The sequence below is a fragment of the Parasteatoda tepidariorum genome, chromosome 12, assembly GCF_982258835.1.
Source record: "Parasteatoda tepidariorum strain Cologne lab strain chromosome 12, Ptep-v5.0, whole genome shotgun sequence".
In the NCBI taxonomy this organism is placed as follows: Eukaryota; Metazoa; Arthropoda; class Arachnida; order Araneae; family Theridiidae; genus Parasteatoda; species Parasteatoda tepidariorum.
The window spans coordinates 22,252,102-22,279,893 of NC_141766.1; the positions used below are offsets into that span (position 1 = coordinate 22,252,102).

Sequence of the window (27,792 nt, forward strand, 5' to 3'; positions counted from 1 at the left end):
TCATCTAATGAAAGCGCTTACAGATTGTCAATCATTCTTTTCTGCTTTGTCTTACATCAAGTTGATTGCAAAATCGAATTCTATGCCACTTAAGTGTTGTCTTCGTCATCAAACTCGAAATTTGCATGCTGCAAAGTTTGAAAATAAGAAGAAATTTTTGTTGACTTTCTTCTTCCATTTTATTAAAAAAAATTGCTCTTACAGTTATTTCATAAAAGGCATACAATATACTCTAATTGATTGAGCAATGTATTATAAAGTACATAAACATGTTATTGTATGTGCGAAGTTATGGCATACAGAAATAAGAACAGCAGGATTCCCATTTGGGTAAATAAAATCTTGAAATGGTCAAAAATGTACGTTAATATTTATGGGATTCGGGTTAGAAAGTAAGACGGAACGGAGAGAAAACTAGTATTAAAATAATTTAAATTGTAGATTGTTTACTGGAGACGAAATATAGTTCTGCCATGCAGTTGAGAGAGCAAAGTAAGTTCTTCTCGACAGGATATGAGAAAAGTGGCATCACAACTATGTTTTCTTTATATTGCTAATGCTAAGAACGCTCTAGAATTTCAGAAAATTAATAAAACATAATGCATTTTTGAAAAAAAAATATTTTTTGCAGCATGTCGTTTATTTTACAAAGATGCCAAATGTTTGCAAATCTCAATTTTAAATTTTTTATCACTAACGTTAATTTTTCTTTTGCACTGCAGGACAGGGATGCCAAAAACGACTTAAAATATTAAAAGTGGTGGAGGAAAATGATCTAAGATCTATTAAAAGTCATTAGTTACTTATTTTGCATATTTCTTTCTGTTTACTCTTAATAGGGAAAGTAAGTAATGTTTTCAGTTTGAATAGGAATAAGTTACACTGTAATTCGTAGTGGTAGTATTGTTTGAATAACTAAACTAATAAAAATGAATTATAGATTCGCCCACTTCTTCAGTCGGATCCCCATCATAATCACTAAGCATTCTTGTTTACAAGCAACATGCGCTGCTTTCTTTTGAACAATAAAACTGAAAAAAAAACTAAGTTACATGAACCTTTGAGCTTTTAGTTCTTAATTTAATGAGAAAAATTATTTTCGGTAGCTGGTATATTTAACCTAGATTTTTTTTTAATTTTACTCATTTAGCATGAAGGATCCTTTTTTGAAATCATGGCTAATAGTACAATTGAAAAATTTTGAAAAAGTAGAAATAAAACAATTTTCTTTGCTTTTCGGAAGAAGTAAAATAAGCTCTTTTAGTGAGGCTTCATTCTGGAAAAAAATGTAAAATTGGTGATAATTAATTATTGATATTATTGAAAATTTCATAGGCATTAATTTCATATAAATTTTAGGAATTCAAGTAATAAGTTGTAAAGCAGATATTTAATTGATGAATTGGTAATGGATTGTAATTATTTAAAACTTTTTATTTCCTCAATAATTTTCAACCAGTGTTTAAAATTTCACTGAAATATGGATACCATGTCTTACTATGCTGCCGACCGGCCTGTGGAGCTGTCAAAGAACAGGTCTGAAAGGTTCTGGGTTCGATTCCCGGGCAAGGCATTTTAATGATTGATATTTATGCACAATTTTATTCTGTACACATTAGCAACATAAACATTTTTGATTATTTCTACAGTTGATAAAAAGAATTAATTTAAGCAATTTATTGTCCATCTTACACAAAGGCTTAGGTTGAGTTACATACTATTAGCTTTAAATGACTGTTTTTTAAACTTCTATGCTAATATGTCATTTACCTGGCATTCAAGATTTAGTGAATTTCTATTTTATTTTTGTTCTTGAGTAAATATCAAAAAACCACCTTGCTGTCTGTAAGATATTAATAAATGCTACTATGTAAGTATACGAAAAAAGAAATCAGATTATCTTGAGGACTTTAAATTTGAGGAGATTTTTTGGCCCGAATTGTCATGTTTCCAAAGAATCACCCATATATATATATATATATATATATATATATATATATATATATATATATATATATATATATATATATATATATATTGTACTGTAACATATAATGTTATTCTGCAAACAAGTGACTTAAATTTAATTGTAAATTTAAGCTATATTGGACTATCTGTTTTCCCCCCTCTTTTTTGAGAATTCAACCATTTCCCCTCGGAAAAAAACAGGGTACTTTATTAATTTTCAGCTTTGCTTTAAAAACTCTTTGCTGACTGATTTTCTTGAAATAAAATTATATATTTTGCTCTTTTTTAAAAAAAAGAATGAAATATCATATTAAATGTTTAACATGGATTAACATGGACTAAGTGTTATATCGTGATTTAATAGAGAAAAATTGCCTTCTTATGAATTAGAGTTAGTTGCATAACTATTAAGTAATAAAAAGAAACATTTAAATAAGTTTTCTTATTATATTTTGACCTTCTTAGGTTCAAACCTTTGGATTAAGTGCTCAACATGTTTTCCTCAAAATTATTCAGTCAAAATGTTATAAAATTGATTTCCTAATTACCTGATTGCGTTAACCCAAAGACATATTAATGAAAAAAACTTAAATTAATATGTTCTAGATTTCAAGTGCTAATTTTAGTAAATAAGATAAGATACTAAACAAAAGACTCAGAGAAGCCAACTTGCTCCGGACATCAAATATATATTTTAAAGTGGTAGCTTATCAATTGTGATCCTTTGTTTATTAAATTCAATTTAGTACATTTTTATCCACCACTATTTCTAAATAATTCGTAGGCTTATATAATTCATCACTTTATGGTACTTACGTCATGCTTTGCCTTTTAAAAAGCAAGCAAAAATAGTCAAATATTAGCAAAATTTACTCAGGAGTTATTTACCGTTTTCTTAATTATTTTGGCGTGTCCGGAGCAGTTGGCATCTCTGAAGACTAAAACATGATTATGGGGAAAAAAAGTTGTCTTCAAAGTTTCACTGCAACTTGGAAATAATGCGGGAGAAATTGTTCTATCTCCAAATTTTCTAAAATGGGAAAAATTACGTTTTTTTCATTTGAAAGAACAATATTTTTTACGAAATATAAAATTACATTTTTGCGTTCTATACCTTATCAGCTTTATGTGTTTGAATCAAATGCCTATAATTGGAAAATTATTGAGATTTAACAGAAAAAAATGCTCATCTCAATAAGCTCATCACAATGACTTTTATTAAAGAACGTGGACAAGTTTATTTTATTCTTCCATGTTTCATCTATAGCGATGTTATTCATCGTTGATTCATCAATCCATCACATGCTATTCGCCCATAAAATGTTTTTTATTCGTCCATGTTTCATACAGAACAATGCTTTTCATCGATGATTCATCAATCCATCAGATGTTATTCAGCCATCAGAAGGTTATTCTAAAAATCCATGTTTCATTCCTCACTATGCTATTCATCATTGATTCATCAATCCATCATATGCAAATCACCCATAACAAGTTTTTTTTATTCCTCTATGTTTCTTCCAGCACAATGCTATTCATCGTTGATTCATCCATCCATCACATGCTATTCACCCATAAAACGTTTTTTATTCGGCCATGTTTCATCCAGAACAATGCTTTTCATCAATGATTCATCAATCTATCACATGCTATCCATCCATCAAAAGTTTATTCTACTTCTCCATGTTTCATTTATCACAATGTTTCATTTATTATAAGGCTATTCATGAATCCATCATTTTTCGTCTATGCATTGTATTCTATCCACTTATGTTTTGCATTTATACATCCAAAACATACATTTTAACATGCACGGATAAAAACAACATCAATAATAAACGCTTTTATGTATTGTTAATAAAGATGCATTCTTTTAAAAGTATTGCATTACACTGGGGAACATTTTTTTTCTGTTGCATGAGGATTTTTAACAGATCTTAGACACTTTAATATAGCTGATTTCAAATCTGCAATCGGTTTTCTCTTCAAGCTACATTTTTTAATAACACTTTAATAAATTTTTTGTTGAAATGTGCAAGTTTAAAAAAGTTTGGCGGTTGCATAAATGTTACAACAAACTTCAAGGAGAATTAAGACAAATCATCAGTATTACAATTTTGTGGGAGCAGATGTCCGTAAATGTCGTCATACGCCTGTAGGGGTGTGACTTTATTGCGAGCTGTTTTGTCTTGTGCTTTCTAAAAGGTCATAATAGGGAAGCGCATCTACTGCGTACGATGATATTTCAATGAATGAGTTCCTATGCAATTTTAATTCTAATGATGAGCCTTAACTTCTATAAAAGTTTGTCACAACAGTCGCGTGACTCCCAGTTATATATAACGTTTTTAAACTCGTACATTTTGACAAAAATAAACTAAAAACGTCATTGTAAAACATCTGTAGCTTGAGAGATTTGTAGCTGATTTCAGGTTTGAAATATCTACACCTGAATTTGATTGAGTATTTGTACTAATGCAAGAAAAATTTGTTCATCAGTGTTATACATAAGAGTAAATGTGTAAGCATTGTAAAATAGAAGTAAGTTTTTTGAATTAATTTTTTCACCCAATTAAAAAGTTTACCGTTTTTAGGAATTTTGCGTTTCGTATTACCCGAGGTTTAAATTTACCAAATGCTCATTAGTGGATAGTTTACAAATATACATTCAAAACATTCATTTTTGTTTTCCATATTACCTGGGCATTAAATATTTTCATCAAAGCTCATTAGTGGATAGCTAGCAAATATACATTCAAAAATACAATTCCAATAATACACCTACAAACATTGTTAAAAATATTTATTCTTTTAAAGGTAGAGTTTTATGTGTGAGAATAAATGCGTGAGTGTCGTAAAATGTAAGAAATTTTCTTCAAATGAAAAATAAAAAAATAGAAAAAGAACCAAGTAAATGACTCAGTGACATTTTTTTTCAACGAAACAAAAAATCTTTAAATTTGTTGTTCTCAAATAAATGGATAGAAAAAAAACACTCAACTTTCACATAACTTACCCGAACTATTTAGCTCATCATTTTACTTTCTGGCAATGGGCAAATAAATGTGGTTGGACGGAAATTGTTATGTACAAAACTTTTCCGCAAATGAAATAAAAGAGCAAACTGAAGTTTGATGAGGCATAACATTTTTTAAGTAGCCAAGTTACTATTCTTTTTGAAAAGTGCTAAAATATTTTTTGGTCGAGTTTTTATGTTCAAGTTTTTTGTAGGACCGAATAAAATAGTTTTTACACTCTTAAGGCTGTTCTTCTTAAGTTATAACAACATCAAATATTTTTTGTGAATAGTAAGTTATTTTTATAACTATTATAAGTTTTAAAAACTATTCGTGACTATTAGGTTAAGTTTGATTTATTTTTAGTCAGTGCATTGTATTCAATTCTAAAACGGAGCAAAATAAAAACATGAAAAAAAATTACATTTTCGTAAAAATGAAAAAGAAAAGTTTATGTTTTCTATTTTTCAACATTTGATAAATTACATTAATGATACATTCATTAGGCTCAATGTGTATATACAGATGGGTGACAAAATAATACGAACACCTGTGAAATATCAGAAAATCTTTATTAATAGGGAGTTGTACAATCTTTTGACTGAATTACAGATTTAATACGACGTGGGATTGATGCATAAAGGTTTATGGACAACGTTTAAAGGAATATTAAGCCATTCCTCTTGCAAAGCGGCCTCTAATTCCAAAAAATTTGATGGAGGTGGGAATCGGGAACGAAGTTTAGACTCCAAATATTGCCACAAATGTTCAATAATATTTAAGTCCGGAGACTGAAGGGACCAGGTGAGTTGCTCAACTTCATTGTCACGCTCTTCGAACTCTGTTTGAACGCACCTAGCGGTGTGGATAGGGGCGTTATCGTCTTGAAAAATCGGTTGCTCTCCCGGGAATACAGTCTGTACAAAAGGATGAACATGATCCACTAGAACGCTTAGATAGTAATTAGATTTGATTCTCCCATGCAGACGTACTAGTGGCCCAAGACCACGCCAAGATATCGCACTCCAAACCACAATGGAGCCACCTCCATGGTAAAAGGCATTCAGGATCAAACGCTTCTTTGGGTGATCTCCAGACATAATCGCGTCCGGTGGTCTGAAATAAGGTGAAGGATGATTCATCGGACCATATTACCTGCTGCCACTGCTGTGGGGACCAGCCTTTGTGACCTCTACACCACTGACGGCGCTTAAAAGCATTGGTTGCTGTCACCAAGGGTTTACGAATTGCCAATCTCCCATAAATGTTCGCTGCATAAAGTTCTCTTTGAACAGTTCTTGTTGAAACGGGGTCCTGAAGATGACTGTTCATGTCTGATGTAATCTCGGATAACGAATATTTGTGGTTTCGAGTTACTACGCGCTGCAAGACACGTCTATCCCTATCATTAAGCTTTGACTTTCGGCCACTGTTTTGCTTTGAAGACTTCATCTTACCTTCTTTCATGTATGCTGTCATAACTGCTGATACAGTACTTCTTGCAAACCCCAAAAGGTTTGCTGTTTCTGTCACCGATGCTCCACTTAAACGCGCCCCAACAATCATCCCTCTTTGGAACTCTGACAGGTCAGACATTTCACCTTATAAAAGCTAGTTAGATAAACTATTGCAACACAAGTGACTAATGTTGAGAGACTGATAGCTTCCTCTTCACGCTCACTAGGTGGCAGACTTCTGTTGCAGGTGTGAAGTAAGTCACACTTTTTCACAGGTGCTCGTATTATTTTGTCATCCATCTATATATATATATGAATATTGAATATTGTAATATAGGAATATTGTGAATTATTAATATATTTCAATAATTTCCTTGTAGCTAAAAAATCTCGCCGAACTGGAGGTTCTTGAAAATATTTAAAATTTCCCGGCACAGTGCAAGAACTTCCAGAAAGCAGAAAGCCTTCGCACGAGTTACCGTAAATATAAACGAGCAACTTGATCCTTAAGTAGTCTGAACGTTGTTGTACCTTGCTTAATTCCCCTACTGAGCAGATTTTGTTTGTTGCGTTAGACTACTAAATTGATCCTTGCAAAGGCCTTCTCTCTTCCAGAAGGTGTTGCGAAGTTTTCCAAGTCTGAAAACATTTGTTCCAATAATTCTTATTTCAATATTTGATAAGTAACTCCAATGCTAAATTTTTTAGTCTCATAAAATTTGCGAAAATTGTGAATTACTAATATATTTTAATGATTTTTTTGCAGTTTAAAAATCTCACCAAACTGGAGATTCGTGAAAATGGTTAACCCTTTCTGGCACAATGCAACTACTCCTAGAAGACAGAAAGCCTTCACACGAGTTACCAAAAACATGAACGAAAAATCCGATCCTTTACTAGTCCGAACATTAAGACACAGGGGTGAAAGCGAGGCGGAAAAGAGGAAAGGCTGGTAGTAAAACCATTTTAGTTATAGCTAGTTTTGGGGAGGAGTTTACTTATTCTTTTTTTAAATTTTTCAACTATATCTACTTTATCTTGGAAAAGAAGCAGTTTTATATGTATGCCAAAATTATAAAAGAAATCTTGATAGTTACAGATACAGTGACCTCTCACTTATACACCACCTCTTTTATGCACCTTTTTCATTTATACGACGATTTTTATAGGTCCCAGTACATTATATAGGAAAATAATGCTAAACATCCTTCGTTTATGCGTCGCTCTAAAAGTCAATTTTTCAATTATGCGCCGAAATTTTAGGCTAGCATTTTAATTCTTTAAATATTTTTTCCTTTAAAAAAATGTTTTAAGTTAAAAATTAGGGAATTAAGCTATCCTTGCTACAGTTGAAAAGAAATATATGTTGTTACATCCTATTGAATTTGCTTCCCCCTGTGACCTTTTCATTTTTGCTTTTTTTGGAAAGACATTCTTTCTAGAATTTTGAATAGGGTGTCTTATCTGTTACACCAACAACAATGAAAGGCCATTCATCTTTTTGAAAATGACCATTCCTCTTGTCCAGAGGTTAGTTTTACTCCCATGCTGTTTTCTAGAGAAAAAAAAGACACCTGGAATACTAAAGATGAAAGAGACCGCGTCTGATGGACGTTATAAGTAAATAAAGTCTGATGGACGTAATAAGTAAATAAAAGGAGGTGATCTGTTTAGTGACATTAGTAATCGAGCAACTTATTGTGCAGCATATTATGACGTCAAGTACTTTTCTTAGAAATTTATCATGTGATGTTTCACCCCCTCCCATAAAACTCAAATTTTTTGTGAAGAAGTGTTCATTTATATCTAACTAAAACTTGTGGACGATGAGAACGTGGTGAATGATACTGACGAGGATGATTAAGTTCCTCCAAATCACACAACAGTATTGGAAGCTTTAGACACTATTCGTGACTATTTAAAATTTAATTTTGCTTCTGAAACTCCCCCTTATCTCATTTATATGAACTAGAGGAAACTGTTTTTGAAATACGTCGGCAAAAACAAATACAAACATGTATTAAGATTTGTATTTTGTAAGGAAATAAACTGTCTTAAGGTATGTTAAATTTTTTCTTTGTATAATTATAGTACTAAATACCAAAACAGTATAAATATTAATATTTTATCTTTAGAAACATATTTATTCATATTGTCACTGCAATTTACGTTGCGTTTTAGAATTTTTAAGTTTTTCACTTATGCGCCTCTTTCACTTATGCGCCTTTTTCTCTTGGCCCCTTACACCGGTGCATAAGTGAGAGTTCACTGTATTTCATTTTTTTCGAAAAAAATGCTGGAATGAAATGTTTTACGTACCAGGTTTTTCTCTTTTCCGTCTTGCTATATAAGGGCTTTCACCCATGTTAAGACATCTCCCTTATATTCCCCTACCACGAAATTTTGAAGTGAAGTTTTGAATAGACATTTTTCTTAGTTTTGCCTCCACTGCACAGCTTACGTTCGTGACGCCTATTGAATTGATCTGTGCGGAGGTCTTCTCTCTTCTAAGAGGGCATGTGCAGTGTGTCCTATCTGGCAACACTTATTGCAAAAACTATGAAACCTATGAAAATGCAAAACTAATTGCTTATACACACCTCTCAGCGTTATTTAGCAAAAATTAATTTTTAAACAATACATAGTTCAAGTATATCTCTTCACTTAGAATTAACAATCTGTGGTTGCTTGTTTGCTGCCTGATTAAAGTTTAAAAGTTTGCTGTGATGGAAACGGTTAATGAGTATTTATAATATATGTTGATCCCTATGAACAAGAATAAAATCCAGCACCGTGGGTAATTACACGTAAGCCCATAGGAGAGCATTGACTAAGATTTATTTTTTGAGCATCCACAAAACTAAATTAAAACTTCGCTCAAGAAAAAAACGCAATCGAAAGTTATCCAAAGGGAAAAATTTAACCACTCCCAAAGTTGAATATGTGAGATCCCGCTTTCAAGCTCCCAATCATTATTTAACACGTTCACGCCGGCCAAGTGAAAATACTGGTACGGGAAAAGAGAAAATGCTGGTAGAAGAACTATTTCAATATTAGATAATATTCGGGAGGAGTTAATCTATTCTCAACAATAACAATTCACTGTAAGGAAATTTATCACGGCGAAGAAGCAATTCACTATAAAAATTGCTTCTGTTAAAAACAAATGGTAGTTATGGATTTTTATTATTCCCGAAAAAAGAACTAAAAAATGAAATTTATTTGTTACCAGTTTTTACTCCGGTGCGCTGCCAAGATGAGACAATCTAGCGTGACCCACCGGTGGGTGACCCCGTCGTGAACGTGTTAAAGAATTATTACCCATTAACTTAAGAAAATAATCTTTTAATTGGAATCTTGAGCTTCTTCGGCTCTTCGTGAAGGAACAATTTCAAATCTAAACCGTAATAAGAGCAACTATTTTTATCTATATATAGGACACACACACAAGGAAAAAGTGGTAGTGCATATTTGTATATGGCAAATCATACATTTCATTAATTTTGCAATCATGCTTGATTCCTTTTTTAACAAGTTTAACTTAATCGACTCTTAACTTCCTCTGTCATTATATAGATAAAACATACCTAGCAAAGGCTGGCTGGTTACTTTTATGTGATTTAAGGGATGGTAAAAGGCTAACTAAGTATTTGCAATCAGAATCAATGTAATAATTATTTCACTACGATTGGGTAAAAGAGTTTTTGAAACGTGGGAAAGTTCTTTTGTATTTCAGTATTTCAAGTGGATATTTCATTCTGTTAAATACAATAAATTATAAATTGTAAAAAATATAATAAATTTTAAATTATTAAAAAATATTATAAATTATTAATTCTAAAAATAATTCATTGTATTATTTCTCCGACCTCAAATAACTTGAAAGCAAAACAATATGACTGTCGCTTTTTTCCCTCCCTTGATTTTCATAATCCTGAATGCGTAGAGTATATTTTTAGATTTTCTTACGGACTTTTAACACGTTGAAGACTCTCTAATTTTGCATGGCTTGCCCGTCTGGCCAAACGGTAAATAACTACAAACTAAATTTTTAAATATTAGACAGATGTTGCTAGTTTTTAAAAAGGTTTAGCATGACAGATCGAAAAAAAAGTGGTGAATTATATAAGCCTAGAAATTGTTTAGAAATAGTGGTGGATAAAAATCTACTAAATTGAATTTATTAAACCAAGAATAACAATTAATAAACTACCACTTGAAAATATTTATTCGCTGTCCGGATCAATTGGCATCTCCGTGTATATAAATAAAAATACGTTTTTTTGAGTTCTACATTGTATTAATTTCTTCGAACCATTTTAGCAACGATAATAATATAAAAAAATTAAATATTTACTCGAATTATGTGTTCGAATAATCTTGACTTCCCCGGTCACCGGTGACCCTCGTGGTGCTACGAATAAACTCAGTGCCGGTCGCCGGTGACCCCATGGCATTCAGCGTGTTAATAACCTTTTTAGCACTTTCTCTAATAAAAACCTTTTTTGAGTATTACAATTATTTAATTTTCTTTTATTATAGTGCTTGTTTGTCATTTTAGCGTTGCTAAATTTTAGAAAAACTTAAAATGATTTAAAGACAAGCTTTCCAAAATTATATTTTCTAACTTTTAGTTTTGAAGTACTTTAGTTTTAAGAACTAACCCAGTGAAACACGCAGAAATGTTTCACATAAAATAATCCGACCTCTCTAACTAGGATATATTCACCTGAAATAACACTTAGTCTCGGAAAGTTCTCAGCTATTTCTAGTAAAATTTTGGTACTTTAGACATTGCATATTAATCATGAGAATAAATAGACTTTAAAAGGAACTTCGGTAAATTTTAGTCAAAAAGTTTTCGATAATTTTCTTGAGAGCTTAAGCTTTGATTCTAAATTATTTATTTATCAAAAGACAAAAAAATATTGTGATTGTGATATCTTAGGCATGACATACCTGCCAACTTTCACTCTTTCCGAGAATGGATTTTCAGAGTGATTGTAAAACAATAAGCGAAAAACAGTATGACTCAAAAATATATTTATATTTTGATCCCGTTGAAATTCGCTTGTGCAAGGATTATTATGCTTTTATATATTTATTGTAATTATTTATATGTAGTGGTGGTCAAACTCATTTATAATTATCATTATAATTCAAAAAGTTAATTGGAATAACAGGAGTATTGCTGCCACTTTAAATATGAAAATAAAATCTTCCGGAAAATCCGGAAGAGTTGGCAGGTATGGCATGATTGTGCCTAGGACTATATAGATCTAAGACAAAGCAAAATATGTCAATTTTATTTTTAAATTACTTGCCTCAAAACTTGCTGCAGTTATTGTAGGGAAAGTGATTAAAATGCACCGCTCAGAACAATTAAGTGCTATTTAGGTTTTGGGTTGATCTTGCACGTGGAGAATTGTTTGAATAATTGATATGTTATCGACAGACGTAGTTGGATATGTGAGATAAAAATGACATTTGTTTTTCTGAAACAAAAATGCGTTTTATTGAGCATTTGGGTACAAAAGGGAAAAAAATGAAATTTGTGCATATGAGAAAAACAAATAAAGAGAAAATGATCCTTAAACGAAAATAATCGTTTTTATTAGGGAGTATGGTTTCCCCGGACAGCCGGCAACGTTGAACACCTTTGAGGCATCGAGTTAATGAGGTTATTAATAAGTGGATGTGGTATTCTGTCCCATACCTCTAGAAGAGCTCTTTCTACTTTTTCATAAGTTTGCAGGGGTGGTAGGCGTTCAGCAAATCGTGTGCCTAGAATGTCCCTTACATGCTCGATTGTGTTCATGCCCTGATAACAAACTGCCCATTCCATTTGTATGATTCCTTTCTCCAAGTGGAAATCATTTACTAAGTTAGCATGATTTGGCCTGAAATTGTCGTCCATTATTACGAAGTCATCTCCAATTGCTATAGCGTAAGTGACTACAATACGTCTCAGGATCTCATCTCTATATCGCCGACCAGTCAGAGTTCCATTTAGAATGATATGGAGATCCGCACGCCCATCAATGGAGATGGCAGCATAGACCATCACTCCCCCACCGCCAAATCATACATTTTCTTACACGAAATTGGATTGCTTATAGTGCCACTTTCCATCCAGATGAAAACACGCCTATTATCAGGATAAACAGAAAACGGGACTCGTCAGAGAAAACAATATTGCGCCATTCATTTCTTCTCCAATTCACATGCTCTGTTGCCCACTCAGTGCGGGCACGACGTTGGTTTGCTGCTAACGTGACATACACCATTTGTCGGCGAGCATACAGACTCACAACATGAAGGTGGTTTCGAACAGTTTCTGCGAATCTCTGGTGCCAGTAGCCGAGCGAAGGTGCTGTTGAAGAAGAGTGTCACTCATATTTCTGTGTCTCCGAGCCGTTAACGTTAAATAGTGGTCATAATTGGATGTTGTTGCATGTCTACGCCCTTGCCCTCATCTTCGGCCTGTATTTCCAGTTTTTAAAGAACGGTTTCTGATCCTGGAAATCACACTTTGCGAAACTCCAAGGGCTTCTGCTTGTGCTTGGTCCATCTCTAATCGGCCAACAGCTCTCCAAGCTTTCTAAACATTTTTCGACACTTTTTGAATTTTTACCAGTTGCACCTACCCTGTAATAAGTAGTGTTTTTTTTTTGGATAATTTCTTTCTTTCGAATAAGGTGTAAAAATGAGACTTATTTAAAGAGAGACTTTTGTATTATTTCCAAATAAGTAACAGACCTATATGAATTTACTGTTTCAGAATAAACCGTTTTAATACATTTGATGTTGCTTGAAAATCACCTTGTATAATATTAAACACTTATATATTTTTAGAAAAATATTTTCTAGGAGCCGTAGTGGACTGTTCAAAAGGACACGGCTCCCTGTCAAACACCGAAGCCAAGTATCACTGGCTACCATCAGCGAGCTGGTGGGTGACCATCTCGATCAGCCTGCGTAGAGACCAAGGGTACACGGCATCGGTACTCGTTAAACTGTTCAAACGTGAAGTGCTCGACTTAACGCCCAGGTCGTCGGATTACTAAAACGGGGGAGCCATCCCCTCTGCAGAGGATCAAACTTGTGATGGCATGTCTCTTCGGATCATTCTCTGGAATGTTTCCCGGACCGTCTCCATAGCCCATTGTGAAGCTCTAGTGTGACGTAAATATAATACGTACCTACCAAATAGAAAATAAAAAAAATAGAGTAATTTTATGCTAAACGAAACATTTTACATAAGAGTCAAAATTTCAATAGCGGTAACACTCAAAATTTGATATCATAATTTTTACACTTTTTGTTGTTTTTTAAAAAGTATATATTATACAAAACAATAGCCCAAAATTTTTGATTTAATTTATCTTACAAGACATTAACAATTAAATTTTAAAGCTCTTTTTAATTAAAAAATAAATATCTAAGGATAGAATGAATGGATTTTTAAGAAATGTATCTCATTTTATACAAAAATAATGGTTTTTGATAAAATAATTATAATAAAACAAATGTTTAAAAAATGTAATTTTTATTGCGAAATTAAGTTGTAAAATGAAAAACAAAAATTTTGTTAATGTCGTACAAAGTTCAAACAAAACCCATTCTAAAGTAAATTTTATTCTGAACAAAATGGCTTTTCAAAAAAAAATGGATCGCAATTCCATAAAAATTTATAGCTTTTTTCGCGAAACGCTGCACCACAGCGCGCTCTGTAGTCAGCGCTGATTACCTTATGCGCTGCGCGGTCATGTCTTGAAACATGATTTTCTAGTAAAATCGCAAAGTGCCTATTGAACTGAAAGAAAAAATAGCTTGAAAGATGGAGAGTTTCTGTTTACCATTGACTTTTCCAAAAATTATGCTTTCAAAATACAAGATTCTATTCAATATTTTTATTGGTATAATTAGCAAGCAACCTTACATCCGTATGCTGTTTATTGTAAACAAAATGAAAAGCTTTGACATCATTGTTTTACCATAATTTCGGAAGAGGAAAAGCATGACACTACAAAGGTGCATTTATTTAATAGTAAGCTAATTCAATATTTTCAAAATATCTACGGTAGTGATAATATTAATTATTTACTTCTCGTATGGAGCTTCGTCACAGTATTAAAACAAGAATAGTTTCATGTACTTACTCGATCTTAAAAATGATTTTAATATCGATGCATAATGGCATTTTTTTGCCACTTCTCATGGCAAAGGGGCATGCGATGGTATTGGTGGGACGGTAAAGAGGGAAGCAAGAAAGAGTAGTTTGCAAACACAAAATATAACAGCACCTGAGGAATTGCTCGATTGGGCATGTAAATTTTTCGATTTGACTTCTGCGCAAAAACTGAATATGAGAATGAAAAAAAAAATTGGACGCAAGATTTAAGAAAGCTTCAACAATTAATGGAACTAGAGAATACCATACTTATTTAGCTGAAAATTTTGAAACTCTCAAATGTAAAATATATTCTTCTAGTCCCAAGTTTGAACTCAAAAAATTATACAAATAAATTATAAATAACTAATTATTCATAATATTATTCACCTAAAATTATAAATTACATATTTATAATTTAATATAATGTTTGTTATTTTGTGAAACTTTAGTTGAGGTTTTTAAATTCTCTCTAAATTGACTGATACAGCACAATTTAGCGATCAGCGGAGTGGAGTGGCATAGCGCACCGCGGTGCAGCGCTTCGGGAAAAAAGCTATAACTTTTCATGGAATTGCGATCCATTTTTTTTTTTTTGAAAAGCCATTTTGTTCAGAATAAAATTTACTTTAAAATGGGTTTTGTTTGAACTTTGTACGACATTAACAACATTTTTGTTTTTCATTTTACTACTTAATTTTGCAATAAAAAATAAATTTTTTAAACATTTGTTTTATTATAATTATTTTATCAAAAACTTCAATTACTTCAGCGTAAAATGAGATACATTTTTTTAAAATCCATTCATTCTATCCTTAGATATTTATTTTTCAATTAAAAAGAGCTTTAAAATTTAATTGTTAATATCTAGTAAAATAAATTAAATAAAAAAAATCGTTTTGGGCTAATGTTTTGTATAATATATACTTTTTAAAAAACAACAAAAAAAGTAAAAATTATGATATCAAATTTTGGGTGTTACCGCTATTAAAATTTTGACTCATAAACAAAAATTTTGCAAATAATTTATATTAAAAGTAGAAATGTAGTTAAAATCCAATAAATATAGAGTTTAATTACATTAATATTTATTTATTTTTAAACTTTTTGAATGCATTTCTATTAAAACGCATCACCACAGGGACGAGCTCAATATAAAGAATATGGCAAGACGGTATGGTAGAAGGAGTCGGATTTATGTCATTTCGAGACGTGATATTTATGGATGATCCCTGAATATATTTTGAAACAAAACAAAGGTGCTTTTCAACCAGTAAAAAAATTGAAAATAGGTAAAATAAACACTTCGTGACCGAAACAATAGCATTTGTTATAAACATTTAACTAATTCCTAGAAATCCCTAGACGTCAATTTTTCGTCCTTGTTTTACGCTTACAATTAGTTTAAATCAAACTACCTACTAGGTCGTACCTCCTGTCAATTACGAACACGTATTAGAAATCACCCTTTAATCTGCGCCATTTTTTCAGAAAATTATCACTATTTTCCTTCAGCTTGAAAGTGTGTGTTGAATTGGTTTCAATTGCCTTTGGATTGATATTCCATCTATCTCAGTTTTGCCATTTGTAAGTACTTTTTTTATATAAATTCATTATTTTATATATATCCATTTATATATATATTTATGAATTAGAAATATTAAGATTTTGTGATTACTAATAGCTGCGAAATTTTGCATTTATTAAAGTACGTTTCCCCTAATTATGAAGTACCATATGGTGGTTGTATTTTGTTGCTAATCAATTACTATGCTAAAGACGATTTATTTTTATGGTAAAAATGGCAAGTCATGCAAAGATGTCTAACAAAATTTGCATTTTTTAAAGCATGTTTTCTTTAATTTTAAACTAAAATTAGGTGGTTGGTGTTTTATTGCTTGTCTATACATATATGACCAATTCTACAAATAAACGCTGCCAAAAAAGAATAAGTTTTTTTGTTGCGGGGGGGGAAGCTATTCCTACATGAAATTTTTGTTCTCTTTTACGCCCTAAAAAAGCAAGAAAAAATCGTGAACATGAAATTTTTTCTTTGTGACATACATTAAATGACAAACTGAGCCATTTATTCAGATAAAATGATTTTTACATAAATATAAAATTATTATAATGCCTCTCTAAAATGTATTTATAGAGATTTCATACTATAAGATTATATTTTAGTGTAAAAAACAAAAATAAAAAAATTTAATCAAAAATTCGCAAATTGAAAAAATTAGGAAAAATTCAAAATTGGTATTTTGTCACTTAAAGTATGTCAGAAAGAAAAAATTTTATGTTCACGATTTTTTCTTGCTTTTTAGGGTGTAAAAAGGAAGAAAATTCATGTAGAAATAGCGTGCCCCCCCCCCAAGAAAAATTTTTTTTTTGACCGCCAAATAGACGCTTATTTGTAGAATTGCTCATATAATAAAAATGATTTGCTTTTGTGGTCAAATATGGTAGATCATAACATAGCTGACAATATTTGCACTTTTTAAAATACATTTTCCTTAATTATAAACTAACGTATGGTGGTTGGTTTCTTATTGCTTGTAAATTACTATATGTAAAAAAAAATTTTTGTGGTCAAATATGGTAGATCACAATGTAGTTGACAACATTAGCACTTATTGAAGTACATTTTCCTTAATTATAAACTAACATGCGGTGCTTAGTTTTTTATTTCTTCTAAATTACTATATCTAAAATTATTAGTTTATGTGGTTAAATATGGCAGATTATGCAAACATAGCTGACAACATTTGCATTCTTTTAAATATGCATTTTCTTTAATTATAAACTGACATATAGTGATTGGTTTGCTTAAAAACCACAGCGTTGATAACTATGAGTAACCATTTTTTAAATTTCGTCAGCACCTATTAAATCACATTAAATTATTATCTCTCATTCGGTATATATGTTTAAACTAGTTAAACGAAATGATGGTTACTGTCATTTATATCAAATTTATGAAATCAAGAATAAAATTATAAGGCATACATTTTGCTTTTACTTTAAACATAAGAATAAAATATTCGAGTGTAAGTTGAAGAGTTAACAGCTGTGCGTGTAAAGTATCGGAAATATTGTTCATAATCGTAGAAATTTTCTCCAAAGTATACAAATAATCATAAAAGAGAAAATTTGTATGATCCTGTACTGTCCTCGGGGTTGGGTGTAGTTGCTGTTCTTATAAGTCTGTAAAATGCAAATGATCACGTGGTCTCTTGACGTTTGCTCAAATTTATGTCATATGGAGCTCAATCCTGGATTGAAGGATTTATGTCATATTCAAATCGAGTTTAATTTAAACTACTTCGAAGAGAAAATTTTGATTTTTTTAATTAAATAAATTAACATTTTTCTTATAATTTTAATTTATATTTTATCTTTTAATATTTAAAAAAAATGTAAATTTTTGAGGTGGCCAACTTAACATGTTACATTGTAATAAATCAAAGTCAATGTACTTTTTGTATAAGGTTTATTAATACACTAAAAGTAGATGTTTTTTAAATGAATTTTCTTTGTCTTTATAAAACTATTTAGACTTTAGCACAAGCATTATTTTGTAGGTTGATTTCTCATGGATCAATTACGAAGAAAATGTACTAAAAGATTGGTTCAAGCCGTTGCAGAACGCTTGTTGTTTATGGTATGTCTGATAAGTTTTGGCATTTATCTAGGAATGAGGGTCTTATCTCCTTACATTCAATTGATCATTCTTTTCACGTTAATTATTAGCGTCACTTGCTTATTAATGCAGACAAAGGATCGCATAAATAGAGCAGTCTTAGTGGATAGTTCAGATGAAGCCGCTAGTTTTGCGGGAGTTGCTTACCACGGACTCGATAGTGGACCACCACCACCAATCACCGATATAGACATCGAATCAAACTATTCTGAAGATGCTTCTACATTTTGCACCAATCAAGACGTTGAAGCAGGTTTGTCTTCTGGAAAATCACCAACTTCTGAATCTCGCGTACCAGGAAAACCACAAAAGATTTCGTTGAATATTGCATGTCCAGATGAAATGTTACCAAGACGCCAAGATGAAGAGAGTGATTTGTCGTCAGGTAGGTGCTCAATGGATACACAGAAATGTTTCGCATCTCGAGAAATGAGTCTTGAATTGAGTTCTGATGAAGCCAATTCAACTGAATGGCCAGTAGCGAAGTTCTACATGGGGGAAGAAGATGAATCCAGCACCGGTGATTTTGATTTTAACACAGGTGGTATTTATTATGGTACACCTTATTTGTAAAAGCAAACTTGTTATTTCATTGGAATAACAAAAAAGTATGGGGGTGGTGGGAAAATGAAACAAAATATTTGTTGTAACAAGCTTTTTTCTAGTTTGTAACTGAAAAACAAATAAATAACAATGGAACTTTGAACAAATTTATAGTATTGTTTTATTCCTTACGTAAGTTACACGAATTTTGCATTGAAAACATTTTTATTTTATTTTAAGATTGAAGTTAATTAAGCAAAAAAATTTATTACAACTAAAAAAAAAGTAAATAAAGGAAAACAATTTCTCTGTGATCAACCGCACAATATAAATTATTATAAGGTGATACAAATGAATCCAATACTGCCTATTTAAATTTTAACAAAGGTGGCACTTTTTTAAAGGTGGTACATCTTATTCATTAAAACCCAACTTGCTATAACTTTTGAAATATAAAAAAGTATTGCGTAGGGGGGCGAAAATGAACAAAAATATTTGTTGCAACTAGAAAAAAAAAGAACAATGGAACTTAGAGCAAATTAATAGCATTATTTTGTTCTTTATATAAGTTGCAAGAACTTTGCATTGAAGACAATTTTATTTTATTTTAAGATTGAATTCAATTAAGCAAAGTAATTTATTACAATAAAAAAAAATTTATCTGTGATCAACCACCCAAATATTTTGAGAGTAACATTTTAGGTTATGCATGGGGAATTTATTCTTTACATGGTAAAAAAAATAAGATTTTGTGTTGAATTATGATACCATATAAATTTTTAGCAACTTTAATAAGGTGCTAAATTGAGCCACATTACCTTATGAATTGAAGCTTGGTTACACGGGCCGGGATAGCCTAGTTGGTAGTGTGTTGGCTTCTATTAAACGGTGACTGATGCACCTGAAAATTGTCGAGTCGCAAAGTTCTCATAACCAATCTATACCTCTTTGGGTACTGATCTAGGAGTTTTCCTTTATCATCTGGATTGGGTTCGAAATTACAAGGCTTCAGAGCTGAACATTGGTAGCCGTAAACTCAAAAAATTGGGACTGCTGCTCAACGACGGTTATAATATTAAATAAAAAAAATTGGTTGCACGGTACTATGGTTTAACTTTAATAGAAACGTGGTAACACCCTAATAATGAAGTTGTATGATATAAGGATTCCAGTTACCAAGATTATGGTTTTACACTTACTCGATTTTTTTCGATGGTGTTCTAAATAATATGCATTCTGTACATGTGTACAAATGTATTTTGAAGTGCTTTTACAGGTAAACGAATTCTCTGATGCAGTAAGTACAACTGAATATTGATATAGATTCAAGAGGGAAACACCAATGTGTTAGTCAACTAAAAGATATTTCTCTTAAGTTTTGAAAAATTCCATAAATTGAGCCACTTGACCATATGAATTAATTCTTATTAAACTTGGTTATACGGTACAATGGTTGAACTTGAATAAAAACGTGGTTACACTCTAATAAGGTTGTGGTGAATTTTTGTGACATCACGATTCAAGTTACCAAGATTGTGGTTTAATATTAACCCATTTTTTATAGTGTACTAAATAATATGTGTTCTGTACATGTGTACAAATATATTTTGAAGTGATTTTACAGGTAAACGAATTTTCAGATGTAGTAAGTTGATATGGATGGCAAAATTGATATCGATATTGATATAGATACTGCTGAATATTGATATAGATTTAAGAGGGCAACACCAATGTGTTTGATAAAACTGAAAGATAGTTTTCTTCAGTTTTGAAAACATTCTATTAATCTAAACACGTGGATGTTCAATGTAGACATTTTATAGATGCATAAGCTAACGGTGAGATTTATTATCATTGATACTTTTAGTGTTGAGAAGAAGTACACCAGAAATATAAAGTTTTATTGCAAAAATAACAAAATATACACTATGAAAAATTCTGGAGCATGGTGAACCATAACACTGTTTAAACTGAGCCTCTTAATCTTAGATCTTTAACTTTATCCGATACGATATTTGAACTTAACATTACTGGAATAGGACTGTAGAAACGGGACTTTTTTTGGATGCACCAGCTAACAGAGGAATTAATAATCATTAATTATTAATTTTAGAGTTAATAAAGAAAAATATTCCAGCGTTTTAAAGTTTTGTTACAGGATTAATAAAATATACTCTATTAGAAATTTTGGCACCAACCCTAATATCGTTTAAATTTTCTGCATATTTAGAATGGTGCAAAGTTGAACCATACTATCAACTTTCTCAACTTTATTATCTGATACTATGGTTCTACTCAAAATTACTAGCATAGGACTCTGGATGTATGCGACTTTGCATGAATGGGACTTCGGATAAAAGGATGAAAGACTGGAATTTTTTCCAGATGCGCTAAGTTGAGTCATATTGTCGCACTTCTTAAACTTCATGATAAAATATTTTGGTTTAATTTAAAACTTCTAGAATCGGATAGATATTGGTTCAATTTAAATCTGCTGGAACCGGATAGATATTGGTTCAATTTAAAACAGTTGAAATCGGATAGATATTGGTTCAATTTAAAACTGCAGGAATCGGATAGATATTGGTTCAATTTAAAACTGCTGGAATCGGATAGATGGGATTTGTATAGGGTGGATAAACAGTATTTTTTCTGGATGCACCAGCAAACGACGAGATTAATAATATTTAATATTCAAAAATCAGCGTAAAATTAATTTTTGTGTAAGTGCAGAAGTAATAGCAATTATACAGTGTAAGTTCATCTTAAAGCACTGCACTTGCAAAAATTTATTTCAACTCCATTAAAATTGTTTACAAAAAAACTTAAGAAAACAACGTTTTTATCTACAGTTATGTATCATTTTGTTTTTGGGTGGATTCATCAAATGAAAAGCTTCTCATAATGGATTAAACATTGTCATGCTTGATTGAAAACAAAGAATAAAATTGTTTGAAACCGTAGAAACAAAATTGTTCTGATGAAATTTGATTTAATTTTAGAATACGAATTAAGTGAAGTGTGAAGATGAGTTTCTAAACATATATTTTTATACTGAGAAATTCGAGTAGAATTGTTTGAATTGCTTTCAAAAAGTAGTTTGTATTAATGAGGTTATTGTAAAGTTTATAGGCATTAATTTCATATAAATTTTAGGAATTCAAGTAATCAGTTGTAAAACAGATATTTAATTTATGAATTAGTAATGGATTGTAATTATTTAAAGCTTTTTATTTCCTCAATAATTTTCTACCAGTTTTTAAAATTTCACTGAAATGTGGCTACTATGTCTTACTATACTGTCAACCGGACCGTGTAGTGATCAGGGAACAGGACGGAAAAGTTCTGGGTTCGAATCCCGGACAAGGCATGGATGACTCCGAACACATCATCAGTCTAGGTGGTGTTTGTCTTCTGTATATAGTTGTAAATACTTGTATATAATTTTTCACTCGTTATTCACCTATATATTTTGGTGCATTTATTATCATGCATTTTCCCTATTTTTCTGAGGCTATGTGGCTACTGTGCACCTGGGAGGCGAGGGAGTCTGCCACAAAAATCTTTTCTCTCTCTTAAATTTGTTTGTTTAATCTCGCTACTTTATTTTAATTTTCTCTCAGTAAATGTTGCTGAACCCCAACTTTCACCATTCAATTGCGCATCGGCGATTTATTATACATTTCCACTCAGATGAATTAGAGCCCCTCTCGGGGTTGATGCTAAGATAACTACCACATTTGAGTATGAGTCGTGTTAGTCCGCATAAGCTTTTTCAAAATACGCAGATATGCCAACTGCTCCAAAATAATTAACGCCAAAGACACGCCAAAATAATTAAAAAAATGGCAAATACCTACAGAGTAATTTTTCAAATATTTGACTATTTTTGCTTGCTTTTTGAAAGTTATACCACGATATGTTTCAATAAAGTGGTGAATTATATAAGCCTACGAATTGTATAGAAATAGTGGTAGATAAAAATCTACTAAATTGAATTTATTAAACCAAGAGTCACAATTGATAAACTACCACTATAAAATATATATTTGCTGTCCGGAGCAAGTTGGCATCTCTGAATACAGCGTATGTTACTGTCTAAAATTGTAATTTAAATTCCATTTTACTACCACCGGGGAAAATCATCCTCGAAAGGATTAAAGGTTGGCAGGTATGCAGAGATGCCTAATGCTCCGCACATGCCAAAATAAGTAAAAAAGCGGTAAATAACTACAAAGAAAATTTGCAAATATTTGACTATTTTTTTTTTGTTCTTTAAAAGGTAAAGCATGACATAAGTACCATAAAGTGGTGAATTATTTAAGCCTACGAATTATTTCGAAATAGTGGTGGAAAAAATTTACTAATTTGAATTTATTAAACCAAGAATCGCAATTGATAAACTACCACTTTAAAATATACATTCGCTGTCCGGAGCAAATTGGCATCTCTGGGTATGTAATTTCTTAAGGAAAAAAAAAACACTTTTTAAGTCAAAAATTTGCTACCAGGTTTTTAATTTGGTTGTTTCCTCTTAGTTTGGAATTTAAATGAACCGGATCCAAAGGGTTAAATAGGGCAATTTGACAAAAATAGAGGAACAAAAATATTTCGATTATTTTGCAGCACTTTGTGTTTGCAATTTCAGAAAAAATATATTCAACAACTATTAAATTTAAATGAAGTTCTGAGTATATATTTCAAACAGCAGAGTCATATAATTTGCAAACCTGATAAATTTTCATTCAACAATGAGTTGGCTTTCTAAACATGGAAATATTCTCCAATCACAACCTACGAGAACAAGATTATGAGAAGTTAATTAGCTAATTAAGAATTCATAAAGAATATTGGATGATAATTTATAGCAGCATAAAACATTTTCTATTCTTTAAGAATAAAGAGTTTTTGATCTTTTGAGTCGTCGTTAATAATCACTTTTTAATTAATTAAGTGAAATACTTTCGAGTGATGAGAGCAAAGAATGGGAAATTAAACCTCTTAAATCAAGCTCATTTTATCTTTAGAAATGAAATAACACAGTAGTACAATTTGTTTTCTAACAATACAATTTTTTTACAACAATTATATATTTCTTAAGGAAGAGATTCGAATTAATATAACGTATATTTAAATTGTTTTTATCTCATTTACATGTGAATTTAGTTATTACAATACTCATGTATTTATTGAAGTCAAGAATTATATCAGTATTTTTAACAGGTTTCATTATAGATTCTAAAACCAGTTTAATGTATCCGACTATTTTCAATTTCGTTTTAAAAATAATAATATAAAATTAAAAAAGAAAAACTAGTTTATTTTTTTCATTACGTGTAAAAACTTACAAAACTAGCAAAAATTATTATTATTATTATTTTAAATGGCCTTGATTAGTTGAAAAAAAGGCTTTGTTTTTGCATATACGCTAAGCACTGTCAAAAAATTTCTATCACCTAATATAAACGATTCTTTGCGGATTTTATTAAGAATGCCATCAACTATGATTCGAACTATTATCTTAAAAGCAAGTGCTTATACTACTGATTTAGGGATCAACGTAATTAAGAAGGCAAATTTTTAAAAACTTCCGCACTTGTTTCTGCAAAAACATAAATAAAAAATGAAATTCTGCTTTCCTCTTTTAGTTTGTAGTTCAAAATACGTGTGCTGTAATCATAAACACTCATGAAAAATTGTAGAAAATTATTTTAAAAACTACATGAGAAGTCGCGTTCAAAGTGGTTAAAAATGGGAAGAAAATCTGATGTTCAGATAAACTCATTTAAAGATTTAGTCTATACTGTTATCACCTTGAAAAAAAAACAGCTGTAAGAGTACAGGAGTTCTAAATTTATAATAAACTCAATTTAGAAAATTTTGCCTGAAATCACGTTTTTGCACTGGTCAGATAATTTAAATCGAAACAATTTAACAATAAAATAAATATAGAGCTCTTAACGATGTTAATACGACCAATAATTTGACTCTGAGTGTTAAAAAAATGAATAAATAATAAAAGGACAAATTAAAAGAACAAAATGTCTTACCCCTTCCTTGCGTGAGGATGGGAACGTCTATCATAGCATTTAGTAAACAAAAAATTGTTCTCACAACATGTAAACTGCAAATTGGTTGTTTCTGGCAATTTTTTCACAACTGCTGAATAATAAAGGAAAGTCAAAAATAAATTTAACTTCATATTTAATATAGCGGGTTTGAACTTTCCATTCAATTGCTTGTTGTGGCTGGAAGAAATGTGTGATTTCTTGAATATTTAAAAAAAAAATTAACCTGAGATTTTTTGCGTAAATTAAAGAGATAATGAGTGAAAAAAAAGCAGTGGTGGCTCCAGAGATGGAGCGTCTACCTCCCTATGAGTTAAATTGGGTTCGTATCAGAGTGATGGACGTTCGATACGAATTCTGCACCCGGCTCGCATCGACCAGAGATCCTCAGTCATGCGTTAGAGTCTCTTTGCCGTTAGACAAATCGTGGAAAGTTTCCGTGGTTTTCCTCTCTATGTAACGCAAATGCGGGTTAGTTCCATTAAAAATCCTTTCGCGAAGACAAAATTTCTCCCAATACCTTAACCTTGGATTTCCCTTGCCTTCTGGATTAGGTTCAAAGTTACAAGGCTACGGAATTGAACATTGGTAGCCGTAAACTCAAGTTTGGCTCGGCTGCTCAAATAGTAGTCACTAAATAAAATAAAATAAAATGTGAAATGAGTGGAAATAAGGTTTGTTCTTGTGTTTCTTATATTTTCTGTATAGTTTATATCTAATTCCCCAAATTATCTTTCCATAACCATGAGGCAGAAATTCAGATCATTATGAAGTTGATTCACTACTAGTGTACGACGAAAATATTTTTTTTACTATATGTTTATTTTATGTTATTTTTGTAAAGAAATTTAGATGAGAGGGCCATTGATGATTATTTGGACCAGTTTGAAGGCAGTAAGCTATTAGAAGTCAGCCTTGATAACGAAAATTCAGAAGACAAGTACCGCGATGCAAATGAAATTATAAGAGTGAGGCACGATGAGAATATTAGTTTTTTTAAATTATCAACGGGAATAAATATGATGCAAAGATATATTATTTTTTTAAATTTATTTTGTACTCAGCTTGACATGTAAATTTGCATGATGATGGATATTTCAATCATACTGTTTCTGAATCAGTTTATATAATTTATTTAGTCTAAGATTTTTTTAAACAATTTTCCTTTAGTCTAGAGCATGAAATCTATCACCCTGAATTATTTCACAAAAAGAAAAAAAAATCATGTATTAAACTCAGCGAAGACCAAACCGCCGATCACGAGTTTATGGGAACATTAGTTTATTGGGACATTTTCGGTAGATCATGTTTGCATACCTGCCAACTTTTACGCATTTGGAGTAAAATTTTATTTCTATATTTAAAGTGGTAGTAAAATGTATGCTTTCTAAATATTCCTTGCAATATAGAAACTTAATTTATAACCTTTTCGATCCACCACTATTTTTAAGAAAAATTAATCACATATATCAATATGTAATACTGCTTTTGAAATCTTCATAAGCTTGTTCAAAATACAGCATATTTTTCTGTCTATAATTGCAAATTATATTCCATTTGACTACCACAGGCGAAAATCACTCTTAAAAGGATTAAAAGTTGGCGGGTATGTGTTTGTATTTTGGTTGACTAACTTCAGGGATTCCAACTGCTCTGCTTTCTATAAAAGTTTTAATAGCTTTGTCGCGAAAATAAATAGTAACACTTGTAGATTAACCCCTTGGGGACGGGTGATTCAGAAAAGCATTCGTACAAAATCAGAATCAAGTTCCAATTAAATAAAAAACGGTAACTTAAATGTAGTCGTTACTAATTTTACAGACTTACTTTGCTTTTATTTTAATTATTGTTAGTTTTATCATATATACAATCAATGATAATTCAAAGTATAACTAAATAGTTTTATTTTGAACAAAGTAATGGTGAATTAAATAAATCAAAAAATTATAACTCCGCCCACAAATAAACTGCTAAGGAAATACTTTGATTACCAGTTTTATCTTCTTACCCTGATTGATACGGTTTTTTGCTGTCACGTATTTGTGACAGTCGGCGCGAAAGGGTTAAGGATAATTACTCACACTTTTCGAAAATGTCACCATGAAATAACTGCAGAGATGCCAACTTGCTCCGGACAGCAAATATATATTTTAAAGTGGTAGTTTATCAATTGTGATTCTTTATTTTAATAAATTCAATTTGGACGATTTTTATCCACCACTATTTCTAAATAATTCGTAGGCTTATATATTCACCACTTCATTATAATTATGACATGTTAAACTTTTTAAAAATAAACAAAATTATTCAAATGTTTGCAAATTTTAAATTGTAGTTATTTACCGCTTTTTAAATTATTTTGGCGTGTCCGGAGCAGTTGGCATCTCTGTAACTGCAATGAAGCTGCATGTTATATGCAGCTTCATTGCATTTATGTGCATTTATATGCATTTATTCTTATATTTTTGAATTTTTGATATGTAGTGGTGGAAAACTACTAAACTGTAAATAACTTGAATTTCGTTACCACTAGAAATATTTTTCACAAAGCGGAGGAATTTGACTTCGATGCAAACTTTGATTGTTCCACTGAATTAACCCCTTAACACACAGTTTTTTTGAAGAAAAAAAAACCGGCCAAAAAAATTAAATTTTTTTAATGTAAAAAAACACACTTCTCTTTTCTTTTTGTGGACAATTTTCATATACTGTACTTTTGTACCATGTAAAAAGGTTATATTCAGAGATGCTAACTGCTCCGGATGCGCCAAAAAATTTAAAAAAAAACGGTAAATAACTACGAACTAAATTTTGCAAATATTTGACTATTTATGTTTGCTTTTTAAAAGGTATAGCATGACGCAAG

General features: G+C 31.1%; 1 protein-coding gene across 1 annotated transcript; it reads left to right on the forward strand.

The window, feature by feature from the left end:
- The first annotated feature begins 16,066 nt into the window (after window positions 1–16,066).
- On the forward strand, window positions 16,067–19,002 carry LOC122269324 (uncharacterized). The gene is made up of 2 exons (XM_043041830.3): window positions 16,067–16,202; window positions 18,197–19,002. The coding sequence occupies exon 2, from the start codon at window positions 18,208–18,210 to the stop codon at window positions 18,886–18,888; it is 681 nt and encodes a 226-aa protein (XP_042897764.2). The 5' UTR covers window positions 16,067–16,202; window positions 18,197–18,207; the 3' UTR covers window positions 18,889–19,002.
- The last annotated feature ends 8,790 nt before the right edge of the window (window positions 19,003–27,792 follow it).

Bases quoted from the DNA above. Each gene is read 5' to 3' on its own strand.
- LOC122269324 (XM_043041830.3), top strand. From the start codon at position 18,208: ATGGATCAATTACGAAGAAAATGTACTAAAAGATTGGTTCAAGCCGTT.